This window comes from Phaethon lepturus, unplaced genomic scaffold, assembly GCF_000687285.1.
Source record: "Phaethon lepturus isolate BGI_N335 unplaced genomic scaffold, ASM68728v1 scaffold9451, whole genome shotgun sequence".
NCBI classification, from domain to species: Eukaryota; Metazoa; Chordata; class Aves; order Phaethontiformes; family Phaethontidae; genus Phaethon; species Phaethon lepturus.
Genome location: NW_010519927.1, coordinates 33,237 through 52,688, shown reverse-complemented (window position 1 = coordinate 52,688; position 19,452 = coordinate 33,237). Strand labels below are relative to the sequence as shown.

The following is a 19,452-nucleotide window of genomic DNA, read 5'->3' as shown; positions in this document are numbered from 1 at the left end:
TCCCTACACAACCTGCTAATGCAAAATGGAATACTGAAATATGTTAACTTCTTTAGGAATCTGGAAATTCTTCAGGACCTACCCCTGGTGCTAAGTTTTCCCACATTTTACAAAAGGATGCCTTCCTTGTATTCAGGTCACTGTGTAAACTCTCCATGAAGCCCCTGTCAGATGGACCACCAGATCCAAAGTAAGTAGAATTAAGAGTTCTCATGATGAATCTTTTCTATTTGAAAGTAAAAATTAGTCAGTTAAATATTTTTGTGAGTCCTCAGTTATTGAGAAAATAATGGTATGGTAAAAAGAACCTAGAAACTTTGAAAAGGTACTTTTTTGTTTTAATGCATCTTTTGTATGTTAAATGAAAGCAACTACTCCTACCCATATAACTGTTTAGAAGTTTCTTAACAAAGCCTATGCTTCCTGCAAGTACATCATGTTCTTCCTAGTTGCTCTCTGTAACGCTTTTCAGAAGGGTTTGTAAAGAAGGTCTTCAGGTATTTTTGTTTTGGCTAATGTTGCTCTGCTTTTAAGGGATCTAGGTTTGTAATCGTTGCTGTTTATGCCCCACAATTTCTTACATCTCTTATATGTTGGGTATCCAGCACACATGACCAGCTCTACTTCATCTTAATCTAAGCTCCTCACTTTGAGCCGATACTGGTTATGATAAATTTGTGATATAGTGTTTCATTCTTTTGCTCAGGTTGGACACTTTTGACAGCCTCCTTAATCAAAACACAAATGTTTTGAAAACAAAGTCTTTATTTGGCTGTTTTGGAGATCTTGTCCTCTGACTGAAGATACTGTGTTTTCAATTCGAGTTAGAGAATTGTTCATTGTAAACAAACAAACAAAAAAAATTCTCCTCTATAGATGGATGCTGTTATTAGTTAGTTGTGAGTGTTGGCAAAGAATGTTGCTTTTCTGATCTTGAATAGAATTTATATGCATCTTTTTTTGCACATTAGGAACAATTGGTAATAATTTTCAAGGGAATGCCTTTTTGTTCCTCAAATATTAAAATTATAGTATGACTTCTGATGACAGTCAAAGGCCCAGTATTCTTCAAAATAAAATCAGCTTTACTGTTCCAAAGTCTTATCTTTTAAAGCAGGTAACTTTAAGACAGTTTACTCACTGATACGTGTCGTGGATTTAATGAGCTGAAAAAAAATTACCATGTAGTAGAAAGGGTTTTGAAGGGTTAGTCTAGAACCATTTTCAGATTGTTTTCATAATGATGCACTATGGAAAGTCATGACATTTTTCCTCACTATTTTTGAGAATTTGTTTTCCAGGAAATGCCATGAAAATCCTGTGGTTTTAGTTGGTTCTCTGAGAATAAGACTGTCCATTTATTAAAGCCTTTAATGGATTAACTCCATCTGGAAGAGCAGCAATACCTATTGAGACACTTGGAGGATCTCATCTGAATCCATGGAGTCCTTGACGTTCATATTAGAACTAATTAAACTCTTCATATAAAACAAATGGGGGAAACAGCATTTAGGGCAACAAGAATTAGCTGCAAAGGCATTCAGAGACGTCTTGTGTTTGGAGAAGTGCCTAGAATTTATCAGTGGTTCTGAGGCATTGATGGCTTTTTGAACTATTACAAACATGCTGTAATTGGAAGAGGAGGCGTAGGATATCTACAGCATTTAAAAAAAGTCTTGTCTGCCTCTTTAAAATCGTCTTTCCGATGGAATTAGCTATGAATTCTTTAATGAAAATATTTTAAATTTTAGATAACTGGACATAGAGCTTTAGCTTAAAATGCCAAGGCTGGGAATTGAGATCAGGATTGTACTTCCTGGGAACCTGCTTAATGCCTTTATTTCCTTTTTCCCTGGAATAAAATGAGATGGGGGAGAAATGTCTTGAAGGTTCACTTACTAGATTTTAATCCTTAAACTTGTTTTAAATTAAGCGGGCTTTACACATCATACAGAATTGGTGAATCCAGCAAATTAGGACTTCAGTTATGAGCTGACACTTGCTGGAAGTAGGCAATATTTAATATTTTATTTACGATTGAGATTCTTTTCATATTTAAATTCTTACGTTTCATAGCAAAGTACGGTCTGGTGATGTGCTGTCTGCACACTTGATACAACGTGATGCAAAAATCAAGCCTTTTGCATCAAAGGAGATGGTTATGCTAGGTTCTATGCAGCTGTGCAGGGTCCAAGAGCCAGACATTTTTTTGAAGAACTAGAGAGCTGATTTGGAGCATTTACATTGACCTGCAGCCCATTAAGAGGAATGGGAGGAACAAGTTCCTCACTCAATTTGACTGGCTATGTTTTGCTTCTAAAAAATGTCTTAAAACAAAAAGTCTAAGCTTGGGGTTATGTTCTATTGATACCCCCATCCCAACCCATCCCACTTTGTTTGCTGGCGTGCAGGAATCATTGAGTTTATTTGCAACATACTTGTTACTAATTTGCATTTTTGTTTTTAGCTAGACTGGAATTACTCTTTGTTCATTAAGCTCATCTTTTTGCAGTATACGGCAAATACCCAACTGTTGTGTACATCACATGTTGACTTGAAGCACCCTTTACCATGTCTGGGCTGTACTGTATGAAAAATTCCCTGTCGTTATTCCTTATGTTTCATAACTGTCCTCCATCAGTGGGTGGTTGTTCAATGAAAGCTGTGGACTGTCTTGCTGGGAAAGCCATTTGTGTCTATACATGCTCTTCAGAAGAGCTACACTCTTCTGTGATGATCAGAAGTGAAAAGGAGCATCAGGAGTCTGATGAGGGAATGCTTTCACCTGGAATGCTATTTGAATTGCATTGTATTTTCATAGACGCAGATTTCCCATGGCGGGGTGGTGGTGTGGTTGTTTGCTTGCTTGTTTTAAAGCATAAATAGTAGCACTGTTCTGACATGAATTCTAGCTTACTTCAGTCTGCAAGAAGCGTGATGTTGCCGTGGAGCACTTGACAACGCTCCAGTTGCCTGACTTTGCTATTGCCATGTTTAAAATAGGCATGTTCTGTATCTTAGCTGGTCTTGGAGTGAGATGGGGACAGTGACTAATAAACAATATAAAACACTGTCTTTGAGAAAGAGATTTCAGTGTTGAGAGGAAGTAGGTCGGGCAGTACAGCTGTTGTCTTTATGGTCCTTCAGCTCTCTTTCCATGCTGGTGGAAATAGAGGAGGATGAATTTCCACCTTTTGGTAGTCCGTGTTCTGTAGATGGGCTGGATAGTTTAGATGGTATCTTCCAAAACTTTAAAAGGAATGCTCCCTTCATCCGCTGGCTAAGATGGGCAGCATGGCCTACTGTTGCTGCTGTTCTGCAGCACTGTGCTGCAGAAGAGAGAGTAGCTCAATAGTAATGGAGAGAAACTGTAACTGGAAAAGGTTATTCCTGCCCACCTTCTTGGCTGAAGTATGCCGCTTTCTACACCAAGTTGTGTCGTTTGAGTTTATTTCATGAACATACAAAATCATTGTGGTGTGATTTTTTTTTTTTTTAATAACTTACACTGAGCTGATACGTTGTATTGTTTTATTCTAGATCTCATGAACTGCGATCAAAGATTCTTTCATTGCAGTTGCTTCTGTCTATTCTGCAAAATGCAGGACCTGTCTTCAGGACGAATGAGATGTTTATTAATGCTATTAAGCAGTACCTTTGTGTTGCACTGTCAAAAAATGGAGTCTCATCAGTTCCAGAAGTTTTTGAACTTTCACTTTCTATATTTCTTACCCTCCTCTCAAACTTTAAGACTCATCTAAAGATGCAGATCGAGGTACGTTACGTGAATTTCTAATTTAAGGGGCGGACATTGTTAAGTGAATAGTTGTTTATATTTGTGTGTAGCTTGGTCTTGCTTAGAGAAATTTGTCTTCCTTTCTGAATCTCAGCTTTTGCGGAAGACTTGCCAGATCTTGCCATGCGCAGAAGCTCTTCTTCACCCAGTGTCAATGGACTTGCTTGCAACAATGCCCTTAACCCCCTTAAATAAAACAGCAGCATTTCCTTTGGAACATTTAGAGACTAAATAAGATTTGCTCTAACATCAGAAGTAATGTGACACTTGTGGTAGTGTTAAATTGTTTGGTGAAGAGGAAAGTGATGGGAAAACTTTTGTAGGGCTGTTTAAAAAAAATTTCCATCATATTTTAGCTAGAACATGAAATGAAGTACCTAATAAAGAAGTAAGCCGTTTCATCACTTAATAATAGACATTAACAAAAACTAAGAAATTTTACAGTGCAAAACATACTTTGATTTACTGTGATTGAGGTGAATTTTTACAATCATAACTTATTGCCCATACTCACTACTATTACTATTTGAGTTAGTTTCCTTTATTTAAAAGCAGAGTTTTTTGTTGGCTGTGGCATGGTATTATTGTAGAATGCTGCTGAAACTCAGAATTGAGTAGGTTTGTGGATAAGCTCAGTCAACCAGTGTTCAATAATGCGATTAGGAAGTTTGAGCTCTGCACTAGATAGTACATATTAAGAAAATGAGTACACTTATGAAAAGCCGATGTAATATATGTTTTTGCAGAGAAACAAGTATATGTTTTTGCAAAGAAAATTAATGACTTGAAATGCATTGTGGATTCTCTTTGACGTCACTCGAACAGATTTCTTTCTCTAGGGAAATCCCAGCTATTTGATTATTGTAGCCACTTCCCTTTTGTGTATCAGGGGCTACATCAATATATGTCCTGAATAAGATAATCGCATTTCCTCAGGTCCTCAAAGTCCTTACAGACATTGAAAATTTTGGGTGGATATATTCTAAGTCATAGGGAAAAGGAAGATGTATGTAGAGGCTTTGTTCTTGACTTAATTTTTGTGCCATAGGGTATGAGCAGCTTCTTGGAAAGATTCTGTCCATTTGAACCATGTGGCTACTCTCTTGTGTGTCCCATGTGTTAAAAAATCTTAAATCCATGGTAAATTAGTAGTGTGCACAGTGTGTTCCTCCTGTTCATTTTTGTAATTTTATGTTTTGGGAGTCGATGTGAACACTGAAGCCTACAGATTGCCCCAGTGTGAAGGTTAAGTACATGAAAAGGTGATGAGAAATGTTGATAACATTGCTGCTATAAGGACCTTGAATTCAGGGATTTCTTCATCTATGCGTGTCATTGTATAAGTTGATATGTTGTGGCATCTTTGGAGGAAGAACCTCATTTTGCCAGTACTCTGTCAGAAGGGTATTGTGTTCTGATCACTTACCAAGTTATTTTGGTGCCCTTTTGGGGAGGAAACAATAGGATTTCCTTGAGCATAGCTTGGATGGAAATACAGGTTTAGTGATTGATTGAATGTGCTTTGAAAATATGATGCATTTTGAAGACCTTCAAGACAAACTGCGTGTGCTCAACAAGACTGTTAGTACATGTTCAGTGTTCAGCACATCAAGACAGACTGCGCTGAGGTGCTCTTCCAGTCACACAGCCTGCTTCCCAGAAAGTGTTGGGCTCCCTAGGTGTTTGCAGAGCTTACAAGTCAGCTTGTAGGTGGTAAATGCATTGCAATCCAGCTTCCCTGACAGAAATTTCATGAGCTTCCATCGCTACCATCCTTTTCCCAAATTCCACACAGAAAATGAAGATATATCTGAGGAAAACTGGATATAGGATATGCTACACTATTGTAGCAGCTTCTAGAATATGCTAAATTAGGACCACCACCACATAGCAGGGCTGCATTTCCTCCTCACAAATATGAAACACAAAAGCTCGATGTCACCAGAGTATCCATCCATTACAAAGTACGGGGGACAGCAATTTCTAGAAACTTACTCTTTTCCTGGTTGTGAGCTAAGAATTCCTCTTCTTTCAGCTACTGATCCTAAAGGTTATTTAGAAGATGTGGGCAGACAAGTAGATAACTTCACATTCAGTTTGTGTCTTGGAGCTGTAAGGAGAGCCATATGCTCTGATTTATAATATGCAAAATCTATATATTTTGGGATTGAGACTGCATTCTTCATCTGTGTAGGAAATTTTGGGCATATATATAGTTTCAGATTCTGTTGAAAGAGACCCTCCCTTGGTCCCTTGATTTAAATATTCATCTAGCACTGCCCTCTTACAGTTAAAATAGTTTGAATCGTACCTTAATTGTATCATAACTGTATTTCTAAGTGGGTCAGTGAATATATTTGCAGCAGATCAGGTCCTAGGTATCAGGGGTCTTGGGGTGTCATTTAGTTATACTTACGATTACCACCCTTTCATAAGTGTGAATAAGCACTCTTAAAATGCTTATTTTCAGTTAACGAAACTAAGTAATTAGCTCTCTTCTGGTTTACTTTTCCAATATGCTAGGAATAAAGTCTCAGCTCTGTGACATGAATTGCAATAAGTAACATACTGATAGATAGCATTTTTAAATATCTGAAATGTAAATAATCAGTATGGTTTTGACAGCTGTTCATTCCAAGATATGTTTGTCTAAAGTTGACACCAGAAGCAAGCAGTCTTTCTGTCTCAGAAGCATAGAGGTCTAAAGTGTCTTCGTAGTATGCATACCTTCCAGCTAATTTCTCTTCTAGCTTAGGTTTGGATTTAATTTTTTATACTTGAATCTTTTTTCTGTGCTCTGTCAGTGACTTACTTTTTAAAAATTCTCTACCAGAAAAAAAAAATATTTTCCTGATTCCACAGGGTATATAACATTATGGTCTTTTAGTAAAAAAAATCAGAAAACAGTAAATATGTAACTAAGATTGTTTATAGCATAACCTTTATTAAAACTTTGTCTTCCTCTGTTTGGATCATGTATAGTTGTGACTAAAATCAGTCTAGTACTCTTGAGATATTTAAGCACTTGAATGTCTTTGATCTGTTATGTGTTGAAGTCCTTATGTTTCATAGAGATGCTTTCCTTATTAAGACTAGTAACTGGATTGTGCTGTGTGCCTCTTTTTCTCTAAAGACGCCAATAAAATGGAAAAATTGTTACCACGTTTTGCTTGAGGAAATGGCTTACCATCAAAGTTGCTTAAAAATCAGTGTTGCTGTTTTTCCCCCGAACACATGACTTAAAGTGAAATTAGCCTTATGCTTATCTCTACCTGGCTAATAGCATAAAATCTCTGTAAAAATTCTGTGGTATAAGGGATTATCTAAGATTAAAAACAAAGGAAGTTATATATTTGCATGTTTGCATGCTGCTGTCAGAGAAGAATTTGATGGCTTGGGACTATCAGCAGCATTCTAGAAAAAACGTATGTTGGTGGATTTGGTAGCCCCAACTAGCTGTGGAGAGGTGAGCTCTCAGAAGTACAGAACGGTGATGTAATGCTGTGTAGGATGGTGATGTAATGCCATGTAGCAGCTCACATTTTGAGTTTCATATGCTTTTACAGCAGTTGCTGCTGCTTAGGGAAGAAGTGAGAAAAAGCCTGCCCTAGCTGCTAAGCATGCTCAGCTGAAACAGTCAGCCTATAATACTAATGGATCTGGTGAGGAACTAATTGAGAGGGCATAAAATAGTCTCTGTTCCAAACAAAATCATCTGATCTGAGGCAATTTCAGGGAAAACTAATATCTCTTTTAGGGAAGAGTAACTTTCCCATTAAAGGACCTGCTGCATTTCTTATGCTTGACCAGTACCCTTCCTCCAGTAAATACCGTAGAGTGATTCTTTTGTATCATGATGTTTCCCTTCTAATGAAAGTCCAATACTTTAAATTGGTGTAAGTGGCTGTTTGTTATGTTTGTGGCATAATAACTTCATCTCATAGAGAAAATATTTTGTGGTAAGGTAATATCTCTCCTTTCAAAATGCCAAATGATCTTGAACTCTTTAACAGCAGCTTAGACTTCTTTTTAGGCTAAATTGTCTTTTAGGACTTCACATTGTTCCTGGTTCTTCTGTTTTTGAGTGATTGGAATATAAACCACATTTTTCAGCTGGACAGAACTCCAGAAGTACATACGTAATAATTCAGATTCCTACTGTGAATGTATCGAGCATAAGTTGTATTTCCTCCTTTCCTCCTTTTTATTTTTCTCATTTCCTGTACTTCTAAAGTGCTGCTTTCGGAGTTGTGTGTCAGAATATTGGCCATCGAAATTAGTGACTGTTTGTAATAGATTTTATTTTTTTTCCTCTTCCTGGAATGTTTGTTAGGTTTTCTTCAAAGAAATTTTCCTGTATATCTTGGAAACTTCTACTAGCTCATTTGATCATAAATGGATGGTTATACAAACGCTGACAAGGATATGTGCAGGTATTGAGGACCATTTGGTTCTAGTTTTTACATTTTTCTGCTCGATAGCAAAATTGTGCTTGCCTTTCAATGAATGATCTAGTTTTTGTTCCAAGTTTGACAATGTCACTTTGTTTATAGATGCCCAGAGCGTTGTGGACATCTACGTGAACTACGATTGTGATTTAAATGCAGCAAATATATTTGAAAGGCTGGTTAATGACCTCTCAAAGATTGCTCAAGGAAGGGGTAGCCAAGAACTTGGCATGTCCAATGTTCAGGTAAAAATTCTGCCAAATTTTTATGAAGCTTTATGTTTCTTGGCATGATAGGTTAAGACTAAACTCTCCATTTCTCTAATGGATTGCTCTTGAAATTTTTTCTAGGAGTTAAGTTTGAGAAAAAAGGGATTGGAATGCTTAGTATCGATCTTGAAGTGCATGGTGGAGTGGAGTAAGGATCAATATGTAAATCCCAATTCTCAGACGACACTTGGTAAGATACAAGACATGTTTCTTCTGGCTTTACTAAAGAGGTGCTGCAGGAATTTAGTGCATTTTTCCGGTGTTTTGATACTGTTAGTGTCCAAATTAGTGAAACTTCTTGCATTAAAAAAAGAGAGAGAATAAAATTTTTTTTCCTTTGGTAGAAATATTGATAAGTTTGGATTGGTGTCATTTGAAGAAGTTGTCTAAATTGTCTTTTCTTAATTGTATGAATTCCTAGAAAGCTAGTACTCTTAAAATTATTAAATCCTGTTATTTTCTGTATTTCTAATTTTAAAAGGACCACAAAACTTACTTTGAAGCTCCCCTTATTTCATCTAACTTCATATTGATTAAATTACTACTGAAGCAAGCTGGATGGAGAGCGGGTTTTTTAAATTATTAATATATAGCTATAGAACTTTCAATGTTGTGAAGTAACTAAATTATTACTTGTTTTAAACTTGTTTCCATCTGACCTGAGGTGAAAAGAACTATGGTTGTTCCAGAATTTTCAGATTAAGTGCTTAAAGTTGGTAGCTGAAGTAATAACCTTTTCAGAGGTGGTTACCATGGCTGTCTGTGAACTGGGAGCAGCAGCTCCTTGGCATGTCTGATCATAAATGCTTCTAGACACTTTGTTTCAAAAAGGTAGTGATTAGCTTCAGGTCAAAGGTAACATCAGACTTGAAAATGAAAGGAAAGATCTGTAATTGAGTTTCTACGGTTCGTATGCTTTTTTCGAATTGCCTACAAATTATAGTCGCAGTTTAAGATGTAAATTTTGGGTGTGTGATGGACTGAAAGAATCCTCCTTGATACAGAATCATAGAATCATTAAGGTTGGAAAAGACCTTTAGGATCATCAAGTCCAACCGTCAACCTGACACCAGCGTGCCCACTAAACCATCTCCTGAAGTGCCACATCTATGTGTTTTTTGAACACCTCCAGTGATGGTGACTCCACCAATATATTGTGGTATTTTTTTTTTTATTTTCCCAACCAAACCAAAAGCGGAATTTCTGTAAAAATAAATAGAACATTGAAGATAACCCTAGTAAGTTTTAGAAGCCTTCAGAGAGGATTTGAAGAATAACCCATGATTTTAATTTCTTTTCACTGCATATATTTTGTATGTATGTAATGCTTTTCAATTTATAGGGCAAGAAAAACCGACAGAACAGGACAGCAATGAAACCAAACACCCTGAGACAATTAACAGATATGGAAGTTTAAACTCCTTGGATTCTACTGCTTCATCAGGAATTGGCAGTTACAGCACACAGATGTCTGGCACTGACAACCCAGAGCAGTTTGAGGTCCTAAAGCAACAAAAGGAAATAATAGAACAAGGAATTGACTTGTGAGTGCCCTTTTATCACCCGTGGGAGGGTGGATTCTTTTGGAGCTATGAAGATTCCTGGGTTTTTCTTCCTTCTCCTCATAGATACTCATCTTGTGTTAGGAAAAAAACTCTGGATGTAACAGCACTTCCTCTGGTGAAAGAGTGCTGAATGGTGTCCCCTTTGGAGCCTGTCAACAGTGTTTTGTGTTAACCTAATTCCTCACAGCTAGAAGATGAGTACTCTGAATGTTTGTTCTTTTTTCTCCAGACCTGCTTGTCTAAAAATAAGATTTTTATATTTGGATAAAAAGAACATTGAACTCATGTGATCAGTTGAATATGACCCGTTTTAATGTACACGTTACTGTTGAAAGTGCCTATATGCTTAAGATGATGCTTCCTTCTGATTAATTAAATTGTCATATTTAGAACTGGAGGGTAGTATAACTTCTCAGTGCAGTCTGACATGAACCTTCTGTGTGATTTCAGCCTTGTCACCTCACCTCCTTAGTGAGGTCACTTTATGCAAAACCAAAGGTTTTCTGTAGTACTTTCTGTAGTTCAGACCCTGAACAAACATACCGTAGTCCTTTAGGGTTTCAGTTACCTGGTGACTTGTGTACATTTCTGTTCTTACAGGCAACTCATGGATTTCTTGATTGTTTCATAGAGATTAAAACAAAAAGCAACAAAGCATAATTGTTCCTTTCCAAGACAAGACTTCGCTATTTCTGTAGAATATTTTTTTTCTTCATGAGTGCCAGAGTAAATGATAGTGTTTAGCTCTACTGGCAGCTGCTTAGATGCCATGCTGGCAGTTACATAGCAAAGAGGAGGAGGCTGTTTATGGGGGGGGAGGGGGGGATAAAGTCATCCAATGATGAAAGGAATAATTATAGAACAGAATAGATCATTCCTATCTAATGCATAGTTTGATAAAGGAAAAATATTTAATACATAGACTTTCAGTATCTCATCCAAAATTATTTAATCTTTTTTACTTAAGCAGGTAAGGCTTTGTGCATGGATAAAAGGGTTAACTCATTCCATCCTGATCTTGATTGTACAGATTCAACAAGAAACCAAAGAGAGGGATTCAGTACCTGCAAGAACAAGGAATGCTTGGCACTACCCCTGAAGATATTGCGCAGTTCTTGCATCAAGAGGAAAGATTAGATTCAGTAAGAAAATTGTTTTCCTGATGGTTGTTTGCTCATGCTGATGTTTTTATACCAATTGCAAATCATGTGATAGTGTTTTAAAGTGTATAACATTCTTGCACAATGAAGTAAAAAAGGAAACTTCTCTTTGTAAGCTCCAGGAATTTCAGTTGAGAGTATGCATGAGAGCTATACCCTGTACTATGTGCATTTTGCAGTTTGGCAAAGTGTAAGAAAAAGACTGAGCTGACTCAAGGCTTGTATTTAGTTGCTAGTGTAACTAGGAGCAACTTACTAAACTATATTTACTTCAGCCCAATAAGGGACTGCCACAAGTAACTGTCCTTCAGAGACTGCCAAAAAATAACATGGTGCAACATGAAAAGCATTTTGTGCTGCCTTCCAAAGGAAAGTTATTTAATCTAAATTAGTTCTTTGATTTTATTTACAGCTAGCAGCTGTTGCTGGACTTGGGAGGGTCCTGCAATATCTGGCTGAGGAGGGTGGGAATATCTCACGTTGGTATTGTTCAGAAAAACTTAGTTTTCTGAAACAGCAGTCTGCACCATTGTGCTTAGTAGCCACCACTGTTGTTTTCTAAGGAAGGACTTGCATATGCCCATGCTTGCAGCTGTTACTAGAGTCACAAATTACAGTATTAGAACTTAGAATCAGCCATCAAAACAAATGTTTAACCTCAGTTTACATATACGGGCAGCTTCATCTGAATACAGTATTTTTCATTGTACTGTGTCACATTGACAGTGATCCACTAGATGTATTTGAGTACCAGCTATTTATATTGGAGCATCACTTGCATGTATTTGAGGTCTCTAGTGGGAATGAAGTTGAGTTTAGTAAGCTTTTTCATTACTATAGTAGGTTTCCTAACTACAAAAACCATTACAGCAGAGAACAATCAATCATTGGTAATATTAACTTTGTCTTGTGCACATGTGGAATTCATCTAATAGAAAAAAATGGTATATATAAGTAAAAACCAGAGAAGGTGGAAAGTGGGCAGATATGAACATGTAAGAGAGCATTATGATGGAATATATGGCCAAAATACTTTGCTTTAGAGAGTAGAGGAGAAGCAGGAATATGTCATCGCTAATTACATACAGGCCTCTCTTTTTGTGAGACATATGGGCAGTATGACTGTTGCTCTTACTTACCATTTTTTTTTCCAGTGTAAATGGACTAGTTGGTCTTTTCTATTCTTATTTTAGACTCAGGTTGGGGAGTTCCTGGGAGACAATGATAAATTTAACAAAGAAGTCATGTATGCATATGTAGACCAACACGACTTTTCAGGAAAGGATTTTGTTTCAGCTCTGCGCATGTTTCTAGAGGGATTTCGTCTTCCAGGAGAGGCTCAAAAAATTGATCGCCTAATGGAGAAATTTGCTGCAAGATATTTGGAATGTAACCAAGGGTAAGCTGTACTTTATCTTCAGAACTTTGGAAAGCTGAATAGTAAGTCAAAAATCCTAGTATGTTACATTTGTTCTTTTTCTCCTTTCTCAATTCAGGCAAACTCTTTTTGCTAGTGCAGATACTGCATATGTCTTAGCTTACTCAATTATCATGTTGACAACAGATCTTCACAGTCCACAGGTATGTTGCTAGAAAAAAATATTTGTGCAATCCACAGATAGCTAAGTTTCAGGCCTTGTGACAATGTAGTTGTAAAAGCTTGATGTTCAATTCAACACCGGTATATATGTGTGTGTGTAAGAAACACAGTGGATTAAGTTTCTGCATCTTTTAAATAACACTATTACATTTCATGGGTGTTGAGATTTTTAAGTTGCTTTGGTTAGACCTTTCTGTAAGGTATCGTTTCCTTACCCTGTGTTGAGTAGGAATTGTGTGGATTTGCTTTCATATTATGGCACTCACAGTAGTGACCTAACCTACAGTCAAAGCCGGAACTTGAGTTACTTACCTGATTTTTAACACAAATCTACTCCTGATTGAAGTCTGCTTGAAAAAATAATGCAGCTTTATTTTGATAAATACAGCTCACTTCTGCAGTGCATAATACTCAAAGCTGCAATGATTAGCCATCATCATTTATTTAAGCAAAATCTGGAAAGAGTATTGAACTCCTATGAGATTATGGGATTATGTCTAAAATAGATAGCTTGGTCTGTATGACAAGATAAAAAACTTTTTTTTTTTTTAATGTGTGTCTAATTGATCTGTGGATCCCATGAATGTTTATGGGTGTTGTAACGTCCATGTGGCCTTGCATTATTTTGTAGATTTGACAGTGTAGTCTTGCATATGTTGGATACTTAAAAACCTCTTTTGCGTCAGCAGGTTTGTCCTTGATGGCAACTTTTCATCTTTTTGGTTGCTTTATAGGCAACATTGTAACTGCTATGAACTTCTCTCACTTGTTGATCTTAATAGCTTCTTTCTGGGTTTCAGGTTAAGAACAAAATGACAAAAGAACAGTATATTAAAATGAATAGAGGTATCAATGACAGTAAAGATCTCCCTGAAGAATATTTGTCTGCTATCTATAATGAAATAGCTGGAAAGAAGATTTCAATGAAAGAAACAAAAGAATTAACAATACCCACAAAATCTAGTAAACAAAGTAAGTAGTTGCAATGTTAGCTTTCTTCAAAGTGTTGGCTCTTGAGTTTTATGAAGCTGTCCCTGTTTTAAAATGAGAGATGAATGAAGCAAGCACCAGTTAACTCAGAATGAGTCCTAACTTCTAATTGCTTATCCTTTTCCTTTTAACATAAATACATGATGCTACCTTTAAATCTGTGTTAAATGCAACTGCTTATTTTCACTTCCCTTTGCATCTGAATTCCTGGTGTTCAGTGCATTGACCATGGAGAAGGCAGGTTTTGCTGTTGCACAGTGACACAGGGAAATGCATGTGGGCGCTCTATGAAGTAGCAGTGTTGCTAATAGGCATAGTGCAGAACATAGTAGTTGGGCATTCTATTTCTAAGGTAACCATTGTGTTTTCCTGCAATAACCAGCCTGTCATCTTCAAAAATTTTGCAGTGTTTTGTTGGTAGGGCCCTAATTTATGCATTTTTCAAATTAATTATGTTTTCCTCTCTCAAATACCAGGAAAACTTTTCTGTGTTTTGCACAATATGAAGATTCAGATGTTATTCATTCTAGGTTTTCTACAGAGAACATTGAGAGAGACTTTACTTTTTCCCAACATAGTCAAATTTGTGTATTTTTAAGTCCTGTGTTAGCCTTATGAACAGATTGGTGACATGAAATTTGCATCTGGAAAAAAGAACCCCTCTTATTTTCAATATTTGTTCAATTAACATAATGTTTTTATTGTAATTTTAAAGAAGCTGACTTACATTCTACTTGAGTTTCACTTTCTTGATGAGTTGGAGGTTCCATTACTGAAATGAAAAGTTGATTAAGGTAGTTCTCCCTCATAAAAAGGGTGTCCGCCTATTTTTATTGTTGTGCTGTCAGTTGAGGTGATGGAGAAGAAATGTTTGTTGTGGAGATCTTAAAATTCTGTAAAGGTTTAAAATTAGGTTACATTTCAGACATAAGTTTACCTTAAGTTAAATTTTACCTGTATTGTAAAAGAAATATCTTGCTGGTGTGGTAATCTCAGGAAGTGAAGACACTACCAAAAATATATCTGAATATGGCACTTAATGAAAAATTTAAAATTATTATATTCCTGAAGTCACCACTGCTAAAGATGCACAAATGAGAGGAAAAAATGTGTTTACAGGTGTTGCTAGTGAAAAGCAGAGAAGACTCCTATATAATTTGGAAATGGAACAAATGGCTAAAACAGCTAAAGCTCTTATGGAGGCAGTGAGCCATGTACAGGCACCTTTTACTAGTGCAACGCACCTGGAGCATGTGAGACCCATGTTTAAGGTGAGATACATGTTTAGATATTTACCTAGAATATCACATACTTTCTAAATACAAAATACTGACTGACAGGATTTGTTGAAAATACTTCTTGTGTATTCAGTGTGTCTGCTATGTTTTGATAATTTTGTAAATCACTTAACTTGGTACAGAAAAGGAGGGATTTTGAGCCTTTTACTTCAGTTGCATTTACCCTTGGATTTAAGAAGTGTCTATGCTGATAGAAGTAACACCTTGATATAACGGAGGAATTATGAGGAGTACGTTGAGGGGACAAAAGTATAAAAAGTAGTTAAGAACTTGAAATGATAAGATTTTTATTTCATATATAGAGGTGTAGTCAGAACAACAGATTTATAAAAGTGGGAAATGAGTAATCCCAGTTCATCGTTTGAGTCTCTCCTACCGCTTCAAAGGGAGATTACTTCATTGCTTTTTGGGGGAGCAATTATCAGAACAAACTTCTGTCTAATGTTGTCTCTTGCAAATTAAGAAAGATTAGGACCGCCATCTAGTTTTGGGGGAGGTAGCTGGGCCTGTATTAGATTATTCTAAACACCTGTCTTCAGTATTGTGTAGTGCAAAGCTTCTGTACCAGTGGTTCAGACTTTAGATACAGAGTATGTTTAGTAATGTATTACGCCTCAATGGTATTGGATATGGCCTTTGTCATAGCTAACTAATTTCGGTTAACAGCCACTGAAAGAAATTGTTGCGCCCTTACCACGAGCTCTCATTTGCTGCTCTTGTGCAAGTAGTGGTGCTCGTATGACCTCTTCATGAACTGCTCCAGGGAGGTAAAGTCTCAGACCACTACCATTACAATAAACAAAGGGTTCCCTGGAGTGATGTGCTGTGAGGTTAGGTTGAACTCCAGGCCCAGGGTGAAGAATCACAGAATCATTTAGATTGGAAAAGACCCTTAAGTTCCGAGTCCAACTGTTAACCTAGCACTGCCAAGTCCACCACTAAGCCATGTCCCTAAGCACCACATCTACATGTCTTTTACATACTTCAGGGATGGTGGCTCAACCATTTCCCTGGGCAGCTTGTTCCAATGCTTGAAACCCTTCTAGTGAAGACGTTTTTCCTAATATCCAATCTAAACCTCCCCTGGAACAACTTGAGGCCGTTTCCTCTTGTCCTATTGCTTGTTATTTGGGAGAAAAGACTGACACCCACCTCCCTACAATCTCCTTTCAGGTAGTTGTAGAGCGTGATAAGGTCTCCTCTCAGCCTTCTTTTCTACAGACTAAACAACCCCAGTTCCCTCAGCCGCTCCTCATAAGACTTGTGCTCCAGACCTTTCACCAGCTTCATTGCCCTTCTCTGGACACGCTCCAGCACCTCAACGTCCTTCTTGTAGTGAGGGGCCCCAAACTAAACACAGTATTCGAGATGCAGCTTCACCAGTACAAGAGGATGATCACTTCCCTACTCCTGCTGGCCACACTATTTGTCATACAAGCCAGGATGCTATTGGCCTTTTTGGCCACCTGGGCATACTGGGGATCTAGCTGTAAGATTGCTGTCTATGAGGCAAACTTCTGAGTTCTTTATCACCATATTAATAAATGTAGGTTAGTACTCTGTTATGTACAGAATAACACTAAATGAAGCCCTTGTTTAAGATCTACTTTCAGGATGCCACTTAGCAGAGGTGTAATGTACATAATTTCTCTCTGTTGTTGTCTTTAAGCCTGAAATGGAATAACTTGCCTGTAGGCCTCTGTAGACTTCATAGAACATTTTTCTTTAAAATACTAGCCCTATTACTCTATACCATTACTAGCCTGTAGTATCTGAAAAGTACATTTGCAAAATTCATTTTCAAAGGAGGAAAATGCAAAGCAGCAGGGTACGTTAACACCCTAAACATCTTTTGTGAAGGTGCTGAGAATTAGAAGTCTTACTTGAGGATGTTCATAAATTAATCAAAGTACTGAGGACAGCGTAGTATGTTGGACAGAGAGCTGTCTTCTCAAAAAAATGAGAACTGTGGAGTTTGAATATTTAATTTCACTTTTTTTATTTAGATTTTTTAAATTTTTATTCAGCAAAGCTTTATAAATTTCTGGGTATCTCTTTCACGCATTGATGCCAGCATAAACTTTATCATTATAACTATATTTTACAGATAGATTTGGTAAATGATTAAAACAGAACAAAAATTCACTTTATGCACCCACCTAAGCAGCCCAAAATTGATTGTCTAATTTTTAGAGGCTTAATTTTCACCCTTTTAATGACAAAACAGTCTATTATAATAACAGTGTAAATCTAGTTATAAAGCATACTATACAGATCTCCACATAGTTCTTAAAGTATTTCAGGTTTGCGAATTTTTTTTTTTTTTTTAAGACTAGTGTTTTTTTCAATAGGAATGAAAAATTAGAAAAGGAGGAGGAAAAAAAAAGAAACATACACTTCTGGAACATACAATCATAGAATAGTTTGGGTTGGAAGAGACCTTTAAAGGTCATGCAATAGGAAATTAAGTCCTGGATCTAGGAATTTATCCGATGCCTTTAATACTGTCCTAGAGTTATGGTTTGGCGTGTTCAAGTGTTAAACACTTTTCTGAGGTAGTGCTTTTGGAATTACTGGCTTAAATGAAACCAAAGCTCTGTGGTGCCTTATTTTATTATGAAACTAAGTGTGAAATCTGTTACTCCCTGCTGTGCCCATTGGCTCTGTATTTCGTCTGGGGTGACTTATTTCCAAAATCGTTCTGGGTACCCTGGAGTGTCCTCTCCATAGTGACATATAGTTACGGCAGGATCCTCTGTGTCTTCAGATTGTTTTTTCTGCCTGTGGGAGGGGGAGCCTTGACCATGAGGACAAGGCCATGTGGACTCTCCTGCAGTAGTTTTTAGTTGACTGTATTACGCTCTCAGTCCCACCTTAAGGCAAGAGGAATGGGAAACATCAGCAGTGGCTTAGATACAAAAAGATGGAGGGACAAGGGCAACCAAATGAAGAGCAGAGAGATCAAGGAAAGAGTCATGTTTCTTGTCATGTTGTTGTCTTACCATAATTTTAGTGGAATTAATAAAGTTTGGTGCCCTATTTTACCCTACCTGTTTTTTCGTTCCTTCTGGTGTTATCAGGACAAGTTTGTCTTACTCAAGTACATACTTCTCATCAAAAAGGAATCTATTATACACTGTGTTGGTTCTTGCAATAACTATTGACTCTGTCTTTATTTCTCACTGTGCAAAGATAAAGGTTATCCCGGGAATACCAAAACTCCAGTAGACATCTAACTGACATAACTTTGGCGTTTGTTTCTTTCCAGCTACCTGAAGATGGTTGTGTGTGGTGTTTGCTGAGGGAGAGTGCTTCCAAGGGGGGCGTCAATCTGCATTACTTCTATGTCTCATGTCTCTTCTAACCATGCTTCTTCCTATTCTGTGTCTCATGTCTATTTTATTCCATTTCCTTTTTGGAAGAGGCAACCTCGAGGTTAATGATGTGAGTTGAGGATGGAATTTAACTTCAGCAAGATGTTGAAACTATACCATTCCCTTCAAGTACTAACAGTTGCTAATGTAACTTTTATTTTGCATACGTTCCAGTTGGCATGGACTCCTTTTCTAGCTGCATTCAGCGTGGGTCTACAGGACTGTGATGACACAGAAGTTGCCTCTCTTTGTTTGGAGGGTATACGATGTGCAATCAGGATTGCTTGCATTTTCAACATTCAGGTAAGAAATTTAAGACTGAGACAATACGTTGATTTAGGTACCAGCAGAATGTTAGTGGGGTTCTAAGAGTCCTTGTTGCTGAAGCTATGCACTGCAATACCTAGAGGCTGTCTGCTTCTGCAATTACTTCATCTGATATTTGACTGAAAGTGTTTTAAATAGTGACCTTTATTTTTCCTGGTGTTTTGTGGTAAGTGCTACCATGCCTATGTACTGAATTTTTGTTTCTCCACAAGTTGACTACTTTTATGTCAAATCTAGTTTTGTTACAGAGCTGTTCAGCTTTGTTGTCAAGTTTCACAAAATGAGTCTTTCTATCTTGTTTCATAAGTAAAATCGTATCTCTGTGAACTGTGTTTGAAATACTGTTCTCAATTTCAGAGACATTATACTAATCTGAGACTTCTATAATTGGATACCATTTTAACAGTTATGGCACTGGAAACGTCATTCCTGATGTAATGCGTGAATGTATCTTGCATTAAGCACAATGCCAAGAATTCCAGACTCTCTGGCTCCAGAGGGTAATTCTGATTAAACTTAGGCTTTTTCTTGCCTCTCCCCACCCCACCCATTTTTAAAATCGTCAGTAGTGAACATACTATTACGTTATTGTAGACCATTAGTTAATAAATGGAGTACTAGTCTG

At 37.1% G+C, this 19,452-nt stretch overlaps 1 protein-coding gene across 1 annotated transcript in view; it reads left to right on the top strand.

Annotated features, from left to right (window-relative positions):
• Positions 1–19,452, top strand: part of ARFGEF1 (ADP-ribosylation factor guanine nucleotide-exchange factor 1 (brefeldin A-inhibited)) — a gene marked incomplete at its 5' end in the record, with an annotated part of 66,749 nt that overhangs the window by 20,941 nt on the left and 26,356 nt on the right. Inside the window, 12 exons of the mRNA XM_010297213.1 lie at positions 57–190; positions 3,541–3,775; positions 8,130–8,229; positions 8,350–8,489; positions 8,595–8,703; positions 9,856–10,057; positions 11,109–11,220; positions 12,432–12,637; positions 12,735–12,819; positions 13,639–13,810; positions 14,948–15,099; positions 18,675–18,803. Of these exons, the coding sequence (XP_010295515.1) occupies positions 57–190; positions 3,541–3,775; positions 8,130–8,229; positions 8,350–8,489; positions 8,595–8,703; positions 9,856–10,057; positions 11,109–11,220; positions 12,432–12,637; positions 12,735–12,819; positions 13,639–13,810; positions 14,948–15,099; positions 18,675–18,803 (1,776 nt within the window). The remainder of the gene's footprint in view (positions 1–56; positions 191–3,540; positions 3,776–8,129; positions 8,230–8,349; positions 8,490–8,594; positions 8,704–9,855; positions 10,058–11,108; positions 11,221–12,431; positions 12,638–12,734; positions 12,820–13,638; positions 13,811–14,947; positions 15,100–18,674; positions 18,804–19,452) is intronic.